The following is a 13,100-nucleotide window of genomic DNA, read 5'->3' on the forward strand; positions in this document are numbered from 1 at the left end:
ACCACCCACCAGTGAATTTGGCGAAACTCAAAATACGGAAGTCGTTAATACTAGTGCATTATTATGAATGATGTAGTTGTGGTGGCATATCCTTGCTGGATTCATTGCGAACCCAAAAGCCTACATATTATAAACAATTAACTGTATACTATATCACCATTACTATGACAAGTAAACCATAATTAACTATGGTTTGAGATCACTGGCTACATTGATGATTGTGTTATGATGTGATCATACATCCCATTTCATTTTGCTATGACAGATATTAAAACAACTGGACGTTTTTGTGTTCAGGTAAACATGATACATGCTGAGTATTTTTACGTTTTTATTTTGCCATTAGTTACATCTATACTGAAATGAAATAATACCAACATTTCAACGTTATGCCTAAGTTGTCATGTTTATAAATTAGCAGTCTCATACCACATTTTATTACATACCTATTCAATCTTACTATATTGATAAAATTAAACTTTGTTTTGTTTAACGACACCACTAGAGCATATTGATAAATTTATCATCGACTATTTTATGTCAAACATTTGGTAACTGATGTAAAGTCTTAAGAGAGGAAATCCGGTACATCGATCTTTCCATTAGTAGCAAGGGATCTTTTATATATATATATCCTCGTTTAATCGAAAACCATATGACTAAGAGGAAATGGCTGGTGCAAAAAGGTAAGTACATACTCGCATGTTATCCCTGTTCCATCAAAAATTACACCAGGTGGTAAGAACATGTAATTTTAAAAGCATTATCGAAAACCATACTATGACATTATCAACGTAATGGCAACAACATAAAATCGGCTTTTCCCGCGAAAGCAGTAACATGACAGTCACGTGACCTAAAAGCGGCTATCCGGAAATGATCCGTCATTATTCATGGCAGTGCAGGCTGACGTGTTTGGTTGTGTGGATTCCATTGTGCACCTGTTGCTGTTTAGGGATGCATTTGCATTGCATTCATTAAGATTCCAGGGTGCAAATTAACTGTAATAATACATTTCACTGTGCATAAAACTTATTCTTACTTTTTCCCCCGCATTTTTAAGGAAATTTGTTTTAAGTGTACTTCCTTAACAAGAAGTTCTTGTCGTATCAACAATCGAACATGTGCAGACATTACAAAATACCCGGAAGTAAAATAATACGGTTTTCGACAATTGGCGATATATGCATTTCCACAAACAGGAAAGCACATAGAATGGCATTTGACCAGTTGTGGTGCACTGGTTGGAACGTGGAAAAAATCAGCTGAATAGATCCACTGAGGTGGTTCAATCCTATAACAAACAAACACCCCAGGTGAGCATTCAACCGACTGAGCTAAATCCTGCCCTACTGTAGTGATAAAGAAACTTTCAAACTGTGTGATAAATTTATCTTGTATCACTCATGTGTGCAATCTTGATCGGAACTTGTAAATAGGGAATTCCCTTTTTATTTTAACTGGAGTTAACGCTTTTTTTTATTAATGACGTCAAGTCTGATTTACAAATTATGTGACATCGTATTTGAAACATTATACAAGATTGCCACAGAGTATGATTCTTAACGTTAAGTAAATCCATAAAAGGAGGATTGATTAATAGATTTGAGAAAGTGTAGTTATGACATTAAATTAAAAAACATTTTTGTAAAAAATAAAAGAAGGTATGTAATAAATACAGAACTTCACATACATTGTTTTCGCTTCCTATTTATTGCACTAATTTATTTTGTGCATGAACATATCACTTGACTGCTATAGAGTCTTGTGGTATATATTCTTGCGCAAAATAAACTTGTGCAATAAATAGGAAGTGAAAACAACATGTGAAGTTTTGTATATTTATTACATTGACAACAGCATGTTGATAAATTAGTTAGTCTGTCTGTCTGTTACATCCCCCCCCTTCTACTCTTACTCTCTCGATCAATCAATCAATCAACAAATTGCTGACATTTACACTATTATTTATGTTCTTTTATTCAGCCTGCATATAAGTTGCATAATTATGACAGACGGTCTTCTCATACTTTTGAGACACGAACTTGACCAAGGTGTGGGGTTTAGCTCAGTCGCTAGATCGATAGCTCACATGAGATGCTTTCACTGAGTGATCAAACCCCCTCGGTGGACCCATTCTCTGATTGTCCTCCACCCCCATCAAAAACAGTACCCCATGACTGATATATCATAGGCCATGGCCATGTTTTCAAAAATTTTATTAGCTATATTTCTAGTCAACTGAAAATTGATTAGCAACTACTGTTTAATGTTTCAAAAATTGTGTAGAGATTTCTGAAACTTGCGTAGTGAACTGCAACGCGATACTGAAGAAAATGTTCCCTGCATGGTATGTACTACAAATGTATCTTGTCTGACAGAAAGAGCATAATATAAAACATCCTTCAATTGCTTTTAATGAAAAAATGTAATGGGTTTCCTCTAAGATTTACATGTCAGAATGATCAAATGTTTGACATCACATAAAAATTATTACAGTGGTTGTGAGTGTGTGGGCCTGCCCTAAGACAATTTTTCATAATATTGCTATTACTAGTATATATATCGCACACTTACAAATAAATGTGATTTTCTGGTGTTTGGCAGAAATATTGGATGTGATGTATGTTAGGAAACTTTGGATTTTGTGTGCATGTTGGGATCATATTCAACATTGCTGATGTGCTTTTGAAAATCATAAGGATGGTGCCAGTTCATGCAGCATGCCTATCTCATTGAAGGACACTGGATAGCCAGGGTAAAACTATTATTTACCAAATTTGGTGAATATATGTCATTGCCAATTTGCCAGAAAACTTATTCGAAAACATTGTGTTATGTGTGTATAGTGATTTTTAAACACAGTTCTGTTTAGCTAAATGTTACTTGAATTTGGCTACAGATTTTGAGATCAACTTCACCAAATAGCTACTGGTAATAGAATAGAATTTCCAATTTTATGGGAAGCACATTTTGTTATCATTTGAATCCATTATAAACGTCTTTTTTTTCAGTACTTGATTATGATATTATGGTGAATCTACATGATAATTGTTAAGATTTTTAGTCCTGTAACTTTGTCAATACAAATATATGCTACCAACATGCTACCAGAAATAATTGTTTCAATGAATAATGTACATATATTATAAGTATTAATAATTAAAGTGCATCATATAATATAATATTTATCATTTCATTAACTCCATTTATTGTTATATTTTTTAATAGTGTCCACCATCTGTATACTACATACCTGACTTTATCACAAAAGAAGAAGAAGAGTATCTCACTAACAATGTGTATGCAGCTCCGAAACCCAAGTGGACACAGCTTTCCAACAGAAGATTACAAAACTGGGGTATGCTATATTCAGGACATTTTTATATAAATTTGTGTTTACATAAATATCCAAGTCATAGGGTACTCAATGCATTTAGAAATCCTCAACTTTGCCAAAACTTTAAGTTTATGTATAGTAATAATATGTAATATAGAGAGAGATATAATAAACAGTGAAGTATGTATACATGTGTCTGTGTGTGTGTCTGTGTGTGTGTGTTTCTCTGTGTTTCTCTGTGTGTGTGTGTGTGTGTGTCTGTGCGTTTGTATGTATGTATGTATGTATTGATGTATGAATATCTATATATTGTATGTATGTCGAGGTTGACTGTTACATACATAGATATTAACGCACTGGCGCAGGGGATAATTAAATCCTTTCTGGCCTCACAAATTGTCCCATGCCGTTGCTGGGACTCGAACCTGTGGCACCGAATCGCCCGCAAATTGCAAGACTAACCACGATACGCTCTGAGCTATCGAAGCTTCCATGGAAGTTCTTTAACTCAACCATATGCATGGGGTCTACAATCTACGCGGTCGATCCCGCTTACGTGCTTGAAACAGTGGGCAGACCTGGCACTGGCTAGTATGTATTGATGTATGAATATCTACATGTATATATTGTATGTATGTCGAGGTTGACTGTTACATACATAGATATTAACGCACTGGCGCAGGGGATAATTAAATCCTTTCTGGCCTCACAAATTGTCCCATGCCGTTGCTGGGACTCGAACCTGTGGCACCGAATCGCCCGCAAATTGCAAGACTAACCACGATACGCTCTGAGCTATCGAAGCTTCCATGGAAGTTCTTTAACTCAACCATATGCATGGGGTCTACAATCTACGCGGTCGATCCCGCTTACGTGCATGAAACAGTGGGCAGACCTGGCACTGGCTAGTATGTATTGATGTATGAATATCTATATATTGTATGTATGTCGAGGTTGACTGTTACATACATAGATATTAACGCACTGGCGCAGGGGATGTATGTATGTATGTATGTATGTATGTATGTATGTATGTATGTGTAGTAGGATAACAACAAAAAAAACATCAGTGTTTGGGTTCCTATGTCCAAAATAGATTGTAAATATACAATCCTTACAAGGATGTGTATTACATAACATACATAACTTAAACATACCACTTGTATAGACTCTAGAATAACTAGTAGTAGTTATGACATAGCTTTATCTTGTAATCTATCAAACATTGTACAATTGCTTTTCAAGTTATGAAACATTTTGCAATGTATGTGGATGTGATATCCTGCCAGTAGCAGAATATTACTTTGATTTATCTAATGACCATAAACTGACAACACAAACAGTGATTGCAGGATAAAATACCATTACATTTAAGGCTTACATTATATTCATAAAACCAATCCCATGTTTGGCAAACGTTTTCTTCAAAAGAGGGGCATGAAGGCAAGAAAAATTATTTCACATTATGGTCTTGGTCTCTTTGATATAAATATATGCCATAATGATGTATTTTACAAGGTTAATAATATATAGCATATACATGTATGCTACATTTTCCTTATATGCCCAATGTAGCAGATATGTTACATTATTAAAAGTACATACAAATTGTTGAAAATTCAAAAATCGACATGGAAGTGTTCAATGTACACTAACACCTGTAACTTGAATAAATATGATAATTTTTGGAATTTATTTTGAATACTTGGACACTAAGGGTTAAACTAAATGAATGCGTCAAATATGCGGGCACAAGACTAAGTATGTCATCCTTCCTGCACTGCAGGTAGGAAGACTGCCACTCTCAGGACCAGCTTGACAGAATGAAGCTTGTTCATGACAGCAACGTCCCAGTCATCTTGCCATTGTCGAAAAAATATATATTGGTGTATATGATATTTAAAATCACTAATGTGTAAATCACAAATAATATATTTATAAATGTCGTAATCTTTAACTTCTGTAAACAATGTTATTGTTATGGACATTTTAGCACATTTTGTTTTACATCCTGGTGTAACTGACCTGTCACTTCATGTTTCAACAAGCAGTCCGACTTCGCTAGATCTGATTTTTCATGTTACATTTTGTGTCATTTCTAAATAATAAAATGCTGGGTTTTTAAAAAAATATTCCGATGGGCACGGTGGCAAACCAGGTAAGACAGTGCAGCATTTTTCTTGCCATCAACACCGTAAGATTTTAGGGTCATAACGGCAAGTAAGGAGGGCACCAACGGCAATTGTCGTCGGTGCCATGGTGAAATTCGAACCCTGGATGGTATGAATGCCCTCAGAAGCGTTCATTTATTTGTTACATGTTTATTTTATAGTTATCATATTGTTTCAGGTGGTCTTCCCCACCCAAAGGGAATGGTTTGTGAAGAACTACCACAAGTAAGTATATTGAATCATTCAATATACCAATATACTTGTTGATATTAAGCAGTAATATGCATTAAATATTATATAATATGCCTACCGGTCCAAAAGCCTCGCATATTCATCCCTTTATATCCCATGTATATTTATGTTTCAGAATTATTTATCAGTACATTATATTTACAGAATACTGTAGATCCTGAAATTAATGCAATCATAATATTAATGTGAAAAATGCGAGTATGTGTTAGTTGCATTAATAATATGACACATTTATTTCTCTATTTTGTCCAGCAATATGTGTCATACCCTGTTAAAACAAAGATTAAAAACAAACAAAGATTAAAAACAAACAAAAATTAAAAACAAACAAAAATTAAAATTCTAATACATTTATAAAACAACTGGAGCACAATTCATCATAGGCGAGACAGACTAATTGTCCAGTAGTTCAGCAAAAGCCGACACAATCCATCATGCGTGAATGGGTTTTAGCACACTAATCCTGAGGTCGACCCTTTCTTTGTTTTACTATTTAAGTTCGCTGTAACTTTGTCTGCATATCTTGGGAAGATACCATTGCAGTGGTACATGTATCCAAATGTTTAGTCAGATTTAGATAACTATACACATTGCGTAAATGATTGCTGCAAACATATGCTTCGAGTTGATCTCACCAAAAACACTAGGGACTAAGCAGATTAATTGATGTGTACACAGACATGCTAGTGAGTTGATCTCATTGAAGATGCCTGTAACTCGGACTGTGAAGTACACAAACGTGTGTTGTTAGGAAAGTAATATTTAAAAGGAGACCACTTGCATTAATTTTATGTCACATTTTAGTCCGCTCACTGTCACTCGCATTAATTTAGGACGTGTTAATTTCAGGATTTACAGTATATGGAATTGATTTACAGTTTTATTGTTAGTCTTTATATGAGACCCTTTTTACAATGCATCATTTATTTTATTTGTATTACTATATGAATATGTTTATTTTATCAATATGTATCAGTTATGTAGTGTATATTGTATTTTTTTGTGGTGAAATAATAAAAAATGTAATAAAAGGGGAGAAAAAAAAAAGTATATTGAATCCCTAATTGTTTTGAGACTGCATCCTGTATACATGTTAGTAGAGTTTATTATTCTGGTGTGTACAAGAAGGATTGAAGAAAATGGTTTATTTAACGACACACTCAACACATTTTATTTACGGTTATATGGTGTCGGACATATCATGGAAACCCGCTGTCGCCACTTCATGGGCTACTTTTTTTTATTAGCAGCAAGGAATCTTTTATATGCACCATCCCACAGACAGGATAATACATACCACGGCCTTTGTTACATCAGTTGTGGAGCACTGGCTGGAACAAGAAATAGCCCAGTGGGTCCACCGATGGGGATCGTGAACGCTTTACCACTGGGCTACATCCCGCCCTGATGTGTACAAGGTCATTTGATCATACACCATCATCATGTCCATTGATGCATCAAAGCAGGGTCGTTGGATCATACACCATCATCGTGTCCATTGATGCATCAAAGCAGGGTCGTTGGATCATACACCATCATCATGTCCATTGATGCATCAAAGCAGGGTCGTTGGATCATACACCATCATCATGTCCATTGATGCATCAAAGCAGGGTCGTTGGATCATACACCATCATCATGTCCATTGATGCATCAAAGCAGGGTCGTTGGATCATACACCATCATCATGTCCATTGATGCATCAAAGCAGGGTCGTTGGATCATACACCATCATCATGTCCATTGATGCATCAAAGCAGGGTCGTTGGATCATACACCATCATCATGTCCATTGATGCATCAAAACAGGGTCGTTGGATCATACACCATCATCATGTCCATTGATGCATCAAAGCAGGGTCGTTGGATCATACACCATCATCATGCCCATTGATGCATCAAAGCAGGGTCGTTGGATCATACACCATCATCATGCCCATTGATGCATCAAAGCAGGGCCGTTGGATCATACACCATCATCATGTCCATTGATGCATCAAAGCAGGGTCGTTGGATCATGTCCATTGATGCATCAAAGCAGGGTCGCCATCATCATGTCCATTGATGCATCAAAGCAGGGTCATTTGATCATACACCATCATCATGTCCATTGATGCATCAAAGCAGGGTCGTTGGATCATGTCCATTGATCATACACCATCATCATGTCCATTGATATATCAAAGCAGGGTAGTTGGATCATACACCATCATCATATCCATTGATATATCAAAGCAGGGTCGTTGGATCATACACCATCATCATGTCCATTGATATATCAAAGCAGGGTCGTTGGATCATACACCATCATCATGTCCATTGATATATCAAAGAAGGGTCATTGGATCATACACCATCATCATGTCCATTGATATATCAAAGCAGGTACGTTGGAGCTGGGACTGCAGGTGTGGCAGCAGCCTCCCCAGTACTTAGGCAATGTTTTTTTTTTTTTTTTTTTTTAGCAGAACATACTTGTACATATTTTAATGTTCTTTCTGTTTAATATTCTAACAATATTGCCCAAAAGTAGATATCTTTGAAAATGTTTCAAGAGGGAACACCCCTGCAGCATCATCTGCAAGAGGGTGACACCCTTCCCACACCCACCCTCTCTGCCTCCCCAGTGTCAAATTCCTTCCGACCCACCTGCAAAGTCCTTTGTATCTGCTGTCAGACATTGTCCTACCATGGTGAATTGCTCCACAACTGGTATATCAAAGGCCTTGATATAATATGCTGTTTAACAAAGGCCTCCATGCATGTATATCATGACCTATACATGATAATTGTAGCACAACTGGTATGTCAAAGACAACAATATATGCTGTCATGTCTGCTGGGAATTGTTAAACAATTGGTATTAAATGCTTTGGTGTATGCTGCTCTGTCCATGGGGAATTGTTATAAGACTGGTGTAGCACAGGTCTTGATATGTTCTGTCCAATCCATGCAAATTGCTATACAACTAGTAAACCACAGGCCTTGGTACATGTACTGGTATGTGCTGTCCTATTCAGGGGAATTGCTATACAACCGTAGGCCTTGGTACATGTACTGATATGTGCTGTCCTATTCAGGGGAATTGCTATACAACTAGTAAACTACAGGCCTTGGTACATGTACTGGTATGTGCTGTCCTATTCAGGAGAATTGCTATACAACTAGTAAACTACATGCCTTGGTACATGTACTGGTATGTGCTGTCCTATTCAGGGGAATTGCTATACAACTAGTAAACTACAGGCCTTGGTACATGTACTGGTATGTGCTGCCTATTCAGGAGAATTGCTATACAACTCAGGCCTTGGTAATGTACTTGCTGTCCTATTCGGGGGACATACAACTAGTAAACTACAGGCCTTGGTACATGTACTGGTATGTGCTGTCCTATTCAGGAGAATTGCTATACAACTAGTAAACTACATGCCTTGGTACATGTACTGGTATGTGCTGTCCTATTCAGGGGAATTGCTATACAACTAGTAAACTACAGGCCTTGGTACATGTACTGGTATGTGCTGTCCTATTCAGGAGAATTGCTATACAACTAGTAAACCGTAGGCCTTGGTACATGTACTGGTATGTGCTGTCCTATTCGGGGGAATTGCTATACAACTAGTAAACCACAGGCCTTGGTACATGTACTGGTATGTGCTGCTATCCAGGGGAATTGCTATACAACTAGTAAACTACAGGCCTTGGTACATGTACTGGTATGTGCTGTCCTATCCAGGGGAATTGCTATACAACTAGTAAACCATAGGCCTTGGTACATGTACTGGTATGTGCTGTCCTATTCAGGGGAATTGCTATACAACTAGTAAACCACAAGCTTTGGTACATGTACTGGTATGTGCTGTCCTATTCAGGGGAATTGCTATACAACTAGTAAACCACAGGCCTTGGTACATGTACTGGTATGTGCTGTCCTATTCAGGAGAATTGTTATACAACTAGTAAACCGTAGGCCTTGGTACATGTACTGGTATGTGCTGTCCTATTCAGGGGAATTGCTATACAACTAGTAAACCACAGGCTTTGGTACATGTACTGGTATGTGCTGTCCTATTCAGGGGAATTGCTATACAACTAGTAAACCACAGGCCTTGGTACATGTACTGGTATGTGCTGTCCTATTCAGGAGAATTGTTATACAACTAGTAAACCGTAGGCCTTGGTACATGTACTGGTATGTGCTGTCCTATTCAGGGGAATTGCTATACAACTAGTAAACCACAGGCCTTGGTACATGTACTGGTATGTGCGGTCCTATCCAGGGGAATTGCTATACAACTAGTAAACTACAGGCCTTGGTACATGTACTGGTATGTGCTGTCCTATCCAGGGGAATTGCTATACAACTAGTAAACCATAGGCCTTGGTACTTGTACTGGTATGTGCTGTCCTATTCAGGGAAATTGCTATACAACTAGTAAACCACAGGCTTTGGTACATGTACTGGTATGTGCTGTCCTATCCAGGGGAATTGCTCCACAACTGGCATTTCTACGGAATTGGTATGTGCTATACTATGGTGGTGGGTAATTGCTGCAAATTGTTAGATAGTACCATAGTCTATTGTTTCAATGACAGTATATTTCTTCTTATATTCTGTAGACAAAATAATGTATTCACCTGATATTGATACTTAATGTTTGATTTTATTTTTAGTGGCTGCAGAAATATGCCAAAACGATAGCTGAATTGGGAACATTTGAAGACAAAATTCCGAACCATGTATTAGTCAATGAATACAAGGCTGGGCAGGGAATAATGGTTGGTAATGCTATTGGGTTTTGTCTTTAATAGTTTTATTAAAATTTTCTCTTTAACTGGATTTCTTTTCAGATTTCAAAGGTTTAAATATGAATAGATAAAGAAAAATACTTTTTTGTTAACTTTAATATTACCCATGGCATATATAAATATATAATAGTTTGTAAATAGCCATCATTTAGATTAACAAGAAAGTAACTATTAGTTTTGTGAGCAACACTATTGATGTTATTAAATGTTTTTTCCCCATGCAGCCTCATGAAGATGGCAATCTCTTCTATCCCACTGTGTCGACCATTTCTCTGGGCTCTCACACTCTCTTAGACTTCTATTATCACCTGCAGGATCACTCTTCTCAAGAAAATGAACACATACAGGTATACATGGGTTGGGTGGGTATTTTTTAATCACTGTGTATCACTTACAGTTCATGCACAGCCACCATGGGTCCAGCTTTTGACTTCACCAATCGTTGGGTCCATGGCAGAGGGCAAGTATGCATGTGCTTGTATGGTATGTGTGTGTGTATGTATGTATATATATATATATATATATATATATATATATATATATATATATATATATATATATACTCAGCAAATATATTAATTTTAAGCTGTTTGATAAAAGTCAGTGTTTTATCATTATCAGAAAGTGCTTGCTTTTTTATGTGCTGTTGGTCTAGGATGAATCCCTGTCGGTGGCCCATTGGGCTATTTCTCTTTCCAGCCAATGCATCAGAACTGGTATATCAAAGTCCATGGTATGTGCTATCTGTCTATGGGATGGAGCATATAAAATACCTCTTGCTACTGATGGGAACATGTAGCAGGTTTACTCTCTAAGACTGTTAGAATTACCAAATGTTTGATAATTAATAAATCAATGTGCTGTAGTGGTGTCATCAAACAAAACATTTAACTTTTTATTGATGGTGTAATGTCTCACTTCCTTGTCTGATTGTCTGAGTGACATGAGGAAAGTGTTGTGACCAGCTTGGTATATGATTACATACTTTGTTTTTAGGTTTGCTTAGTGATTTAAAAATTATAATCATTATTATGGTAAAAAGAAATAAGGGAACACATGGAATCGTTGATCAAATTTAATTTACTACTAGCCTAATAATGTCTGTATTTCACACAGAGTTGTAATGGAAGGATTTACTGTTAGTCGTGTCAAATTGACTGCCAGCAACACAGTCAACTTCTGACACTCTGGATTGAGGGGTTTTGTAACTACTAGTAATTGCTGTTACTATTTGAGTGATCCCTAATTTCTTTCCATCAGTATATGAACACTGGTATGAAGTAAAGCAACATCAATTCATTAATGGTCTTTGGGCCATGCCAAGTGGAGAGGGACATTGAGGTAGTTGTTGCTCAGCCCCAAATGACAATTACCCTTTGTCCTTTAAAAATGCCCTAGCTATTTGCACTTGTTATGGTCTTGTGATTATTTTACTTGTAAATGCTTCAGTTTTCATTTTAACTATGTTGCAGAGTTTGACATCATTTGAAGACCGTTATTTTATGTCTTTGCTGCTTCAACCTAGAAGCCTGGTGTTAGTTCAGAGTGACATGTACAAACTTCACCTTCATGGGATTGCCGAAAGAACAGAAGACCACATTACTGAAAGTGTTTCTAACTTAGACTTCTGCCCTGGTGTCAATTTGGGGGATGTGTTGAAACGTGGTACAAGAATATCATTAACAATTCGCTATGTTCCAAAAGTGCTAAAAGTAAAACTCATGCTTGGAAAGAAAAGATGAAAAATAAAGACTTTTCATTTTACAAATATTATTTCTGTTGAAAAAACAACAACATTGTTTTATTACATGTTGACTTCACCTGCTTTCTCAAATAAGAATGTCATAATTCTAGCACTACTCTTTAAGTTATTTACTAAAATATACTTTTATGTGTAAAGACAGTTTCCATCCCAACTGGTGGATTCCAGGTATCCCAGTTGGTGGATTCCAGGTATCCCAGTTGGTGGATTCCAGGTATCCCAGTTGGTGGATTCCAGGTTATTGAAATTATAATCTAAGAATATCACAGACACACGATTCCAGACATAAGGTTGATTTCATGTCCTATACTAATGTTGCAATTATTAAATTGTTATACAGTAGAGATATAAACATGTCAAACCTCTTGGGGGTTTTGGGAGAGAAAGAATTGATTTTGATATTGGTAGCCAAATTACACAACTCTCATATATTGTCTCTGCTCAGGGATGGGGTGATAGGGGTGGGGATGGGGATGGGGTGATAGGGGTGTGGATGGGGTGATAGGGGTGTGGATGGGGTGATAGGGGTGTGGTGGGGATGGGGAGATAGGGGTGGGGGCAGTATGTAGTTCAGTGGACCCCCTTTTTTTTTTTCTGTGCTATTTCTTAATAGTAGGAGCAGCATCTGATTTCTTCTTTCACTCTAGATAAAGAATCCTAATATCGTTATAGCTTACATTTGTACATGTATGTGTTGAGGTATTGTCTAACATACCTTCCTTTTTTCTATATCCTGCCCTGTCCATCCATCTGAAATGTTAAAGGA

The 13,100-nt window shown here is 36.8% G+C and overlaps 1 protein-coding gene across 2 annotated transcripts; it reads left to right on the forward strand.

Moving 5' to 3' along the window:
• The first annotated feature begins 21 nt into the window (after window positions 1-21).
• LOC121371206 (alpha-ketoglutarate-dependent dioxygenase alkB homolog 6-like) lies at window positions 22-12,336 on the forward strand. Of its 2 annotated transcripts, XM_041496924.1 has the most exons (7): window positions 22-297; window positions 2,608-2,758; window positions 3,232-3,361; window positions 5,690-5,736; window positions 10,438-10,542; window positions 10,797-10,919; window positions 12,045-12,336. In XM_041496924.1, exons 2-7 carry the CDS (start codon window positions 2,717-2,719, stop codon window positions 12,312-12,314), a joined length of 717 nt encoding a protein of 238 aa, XP_041352858.1. In that variant the 5' UTR covers window positions 22-297; window positions 2,608-2,716; the 3' UTR covers window positions 12,315-12,336. The 2 variants fall into 2 exon arrangements, with proteins under 2 accessions (XP_041352858.1, XP_041352859.1); XM_041496925.1 differs by lacking the exon at window positions 2,608-2,758 and having other exon boundaries at window positions 24-297.
• Window positions 12,337-13,100: the final 764 nt, after the last annotated feature.

The sequence above is a fragment of the Gigantopelta aegis genome, chromosome 4 (genome assembly GCF_016097555.1).
Source record: "Gigantopelta aegis isolate Gae_Host chromosome 4, Gae_host_genome, whole genome shotgun sequence".
In the NCBI taxonomy this organism is placed as follows: domain Eukaryota; kingdom Metazoa; phylum Mollusca; class Gastropoda; order Neomphalida; family Peltospiridae; genus Gigantopelta; species Gigantopelta aegis.

Excerpts from the sequence above, each read along its gene's own strand:
- LOC121371206 (XM_041496924.1), top strand. The coding sequence starts at position 2,717 with ATGCAGCATGCCTATCTCATTGAAGGACACTGGATAGCCAGG. Across the intron at positions 3,362-5,689 it reads CAGAAGATTACAAAACTGGG|GTGGTCTTCCCCACCCAAAG; the intron begins GTATGCTATATT and ends ATATTGTTTCAG. Across the intron at positions 5,737-10,437 it reads TTTGTGAAGAACTACCACAA|TGGCTGCAGAAATATGCCAA; the intron begins GTAAGTATATTG and ends TTTTATTTTTAG.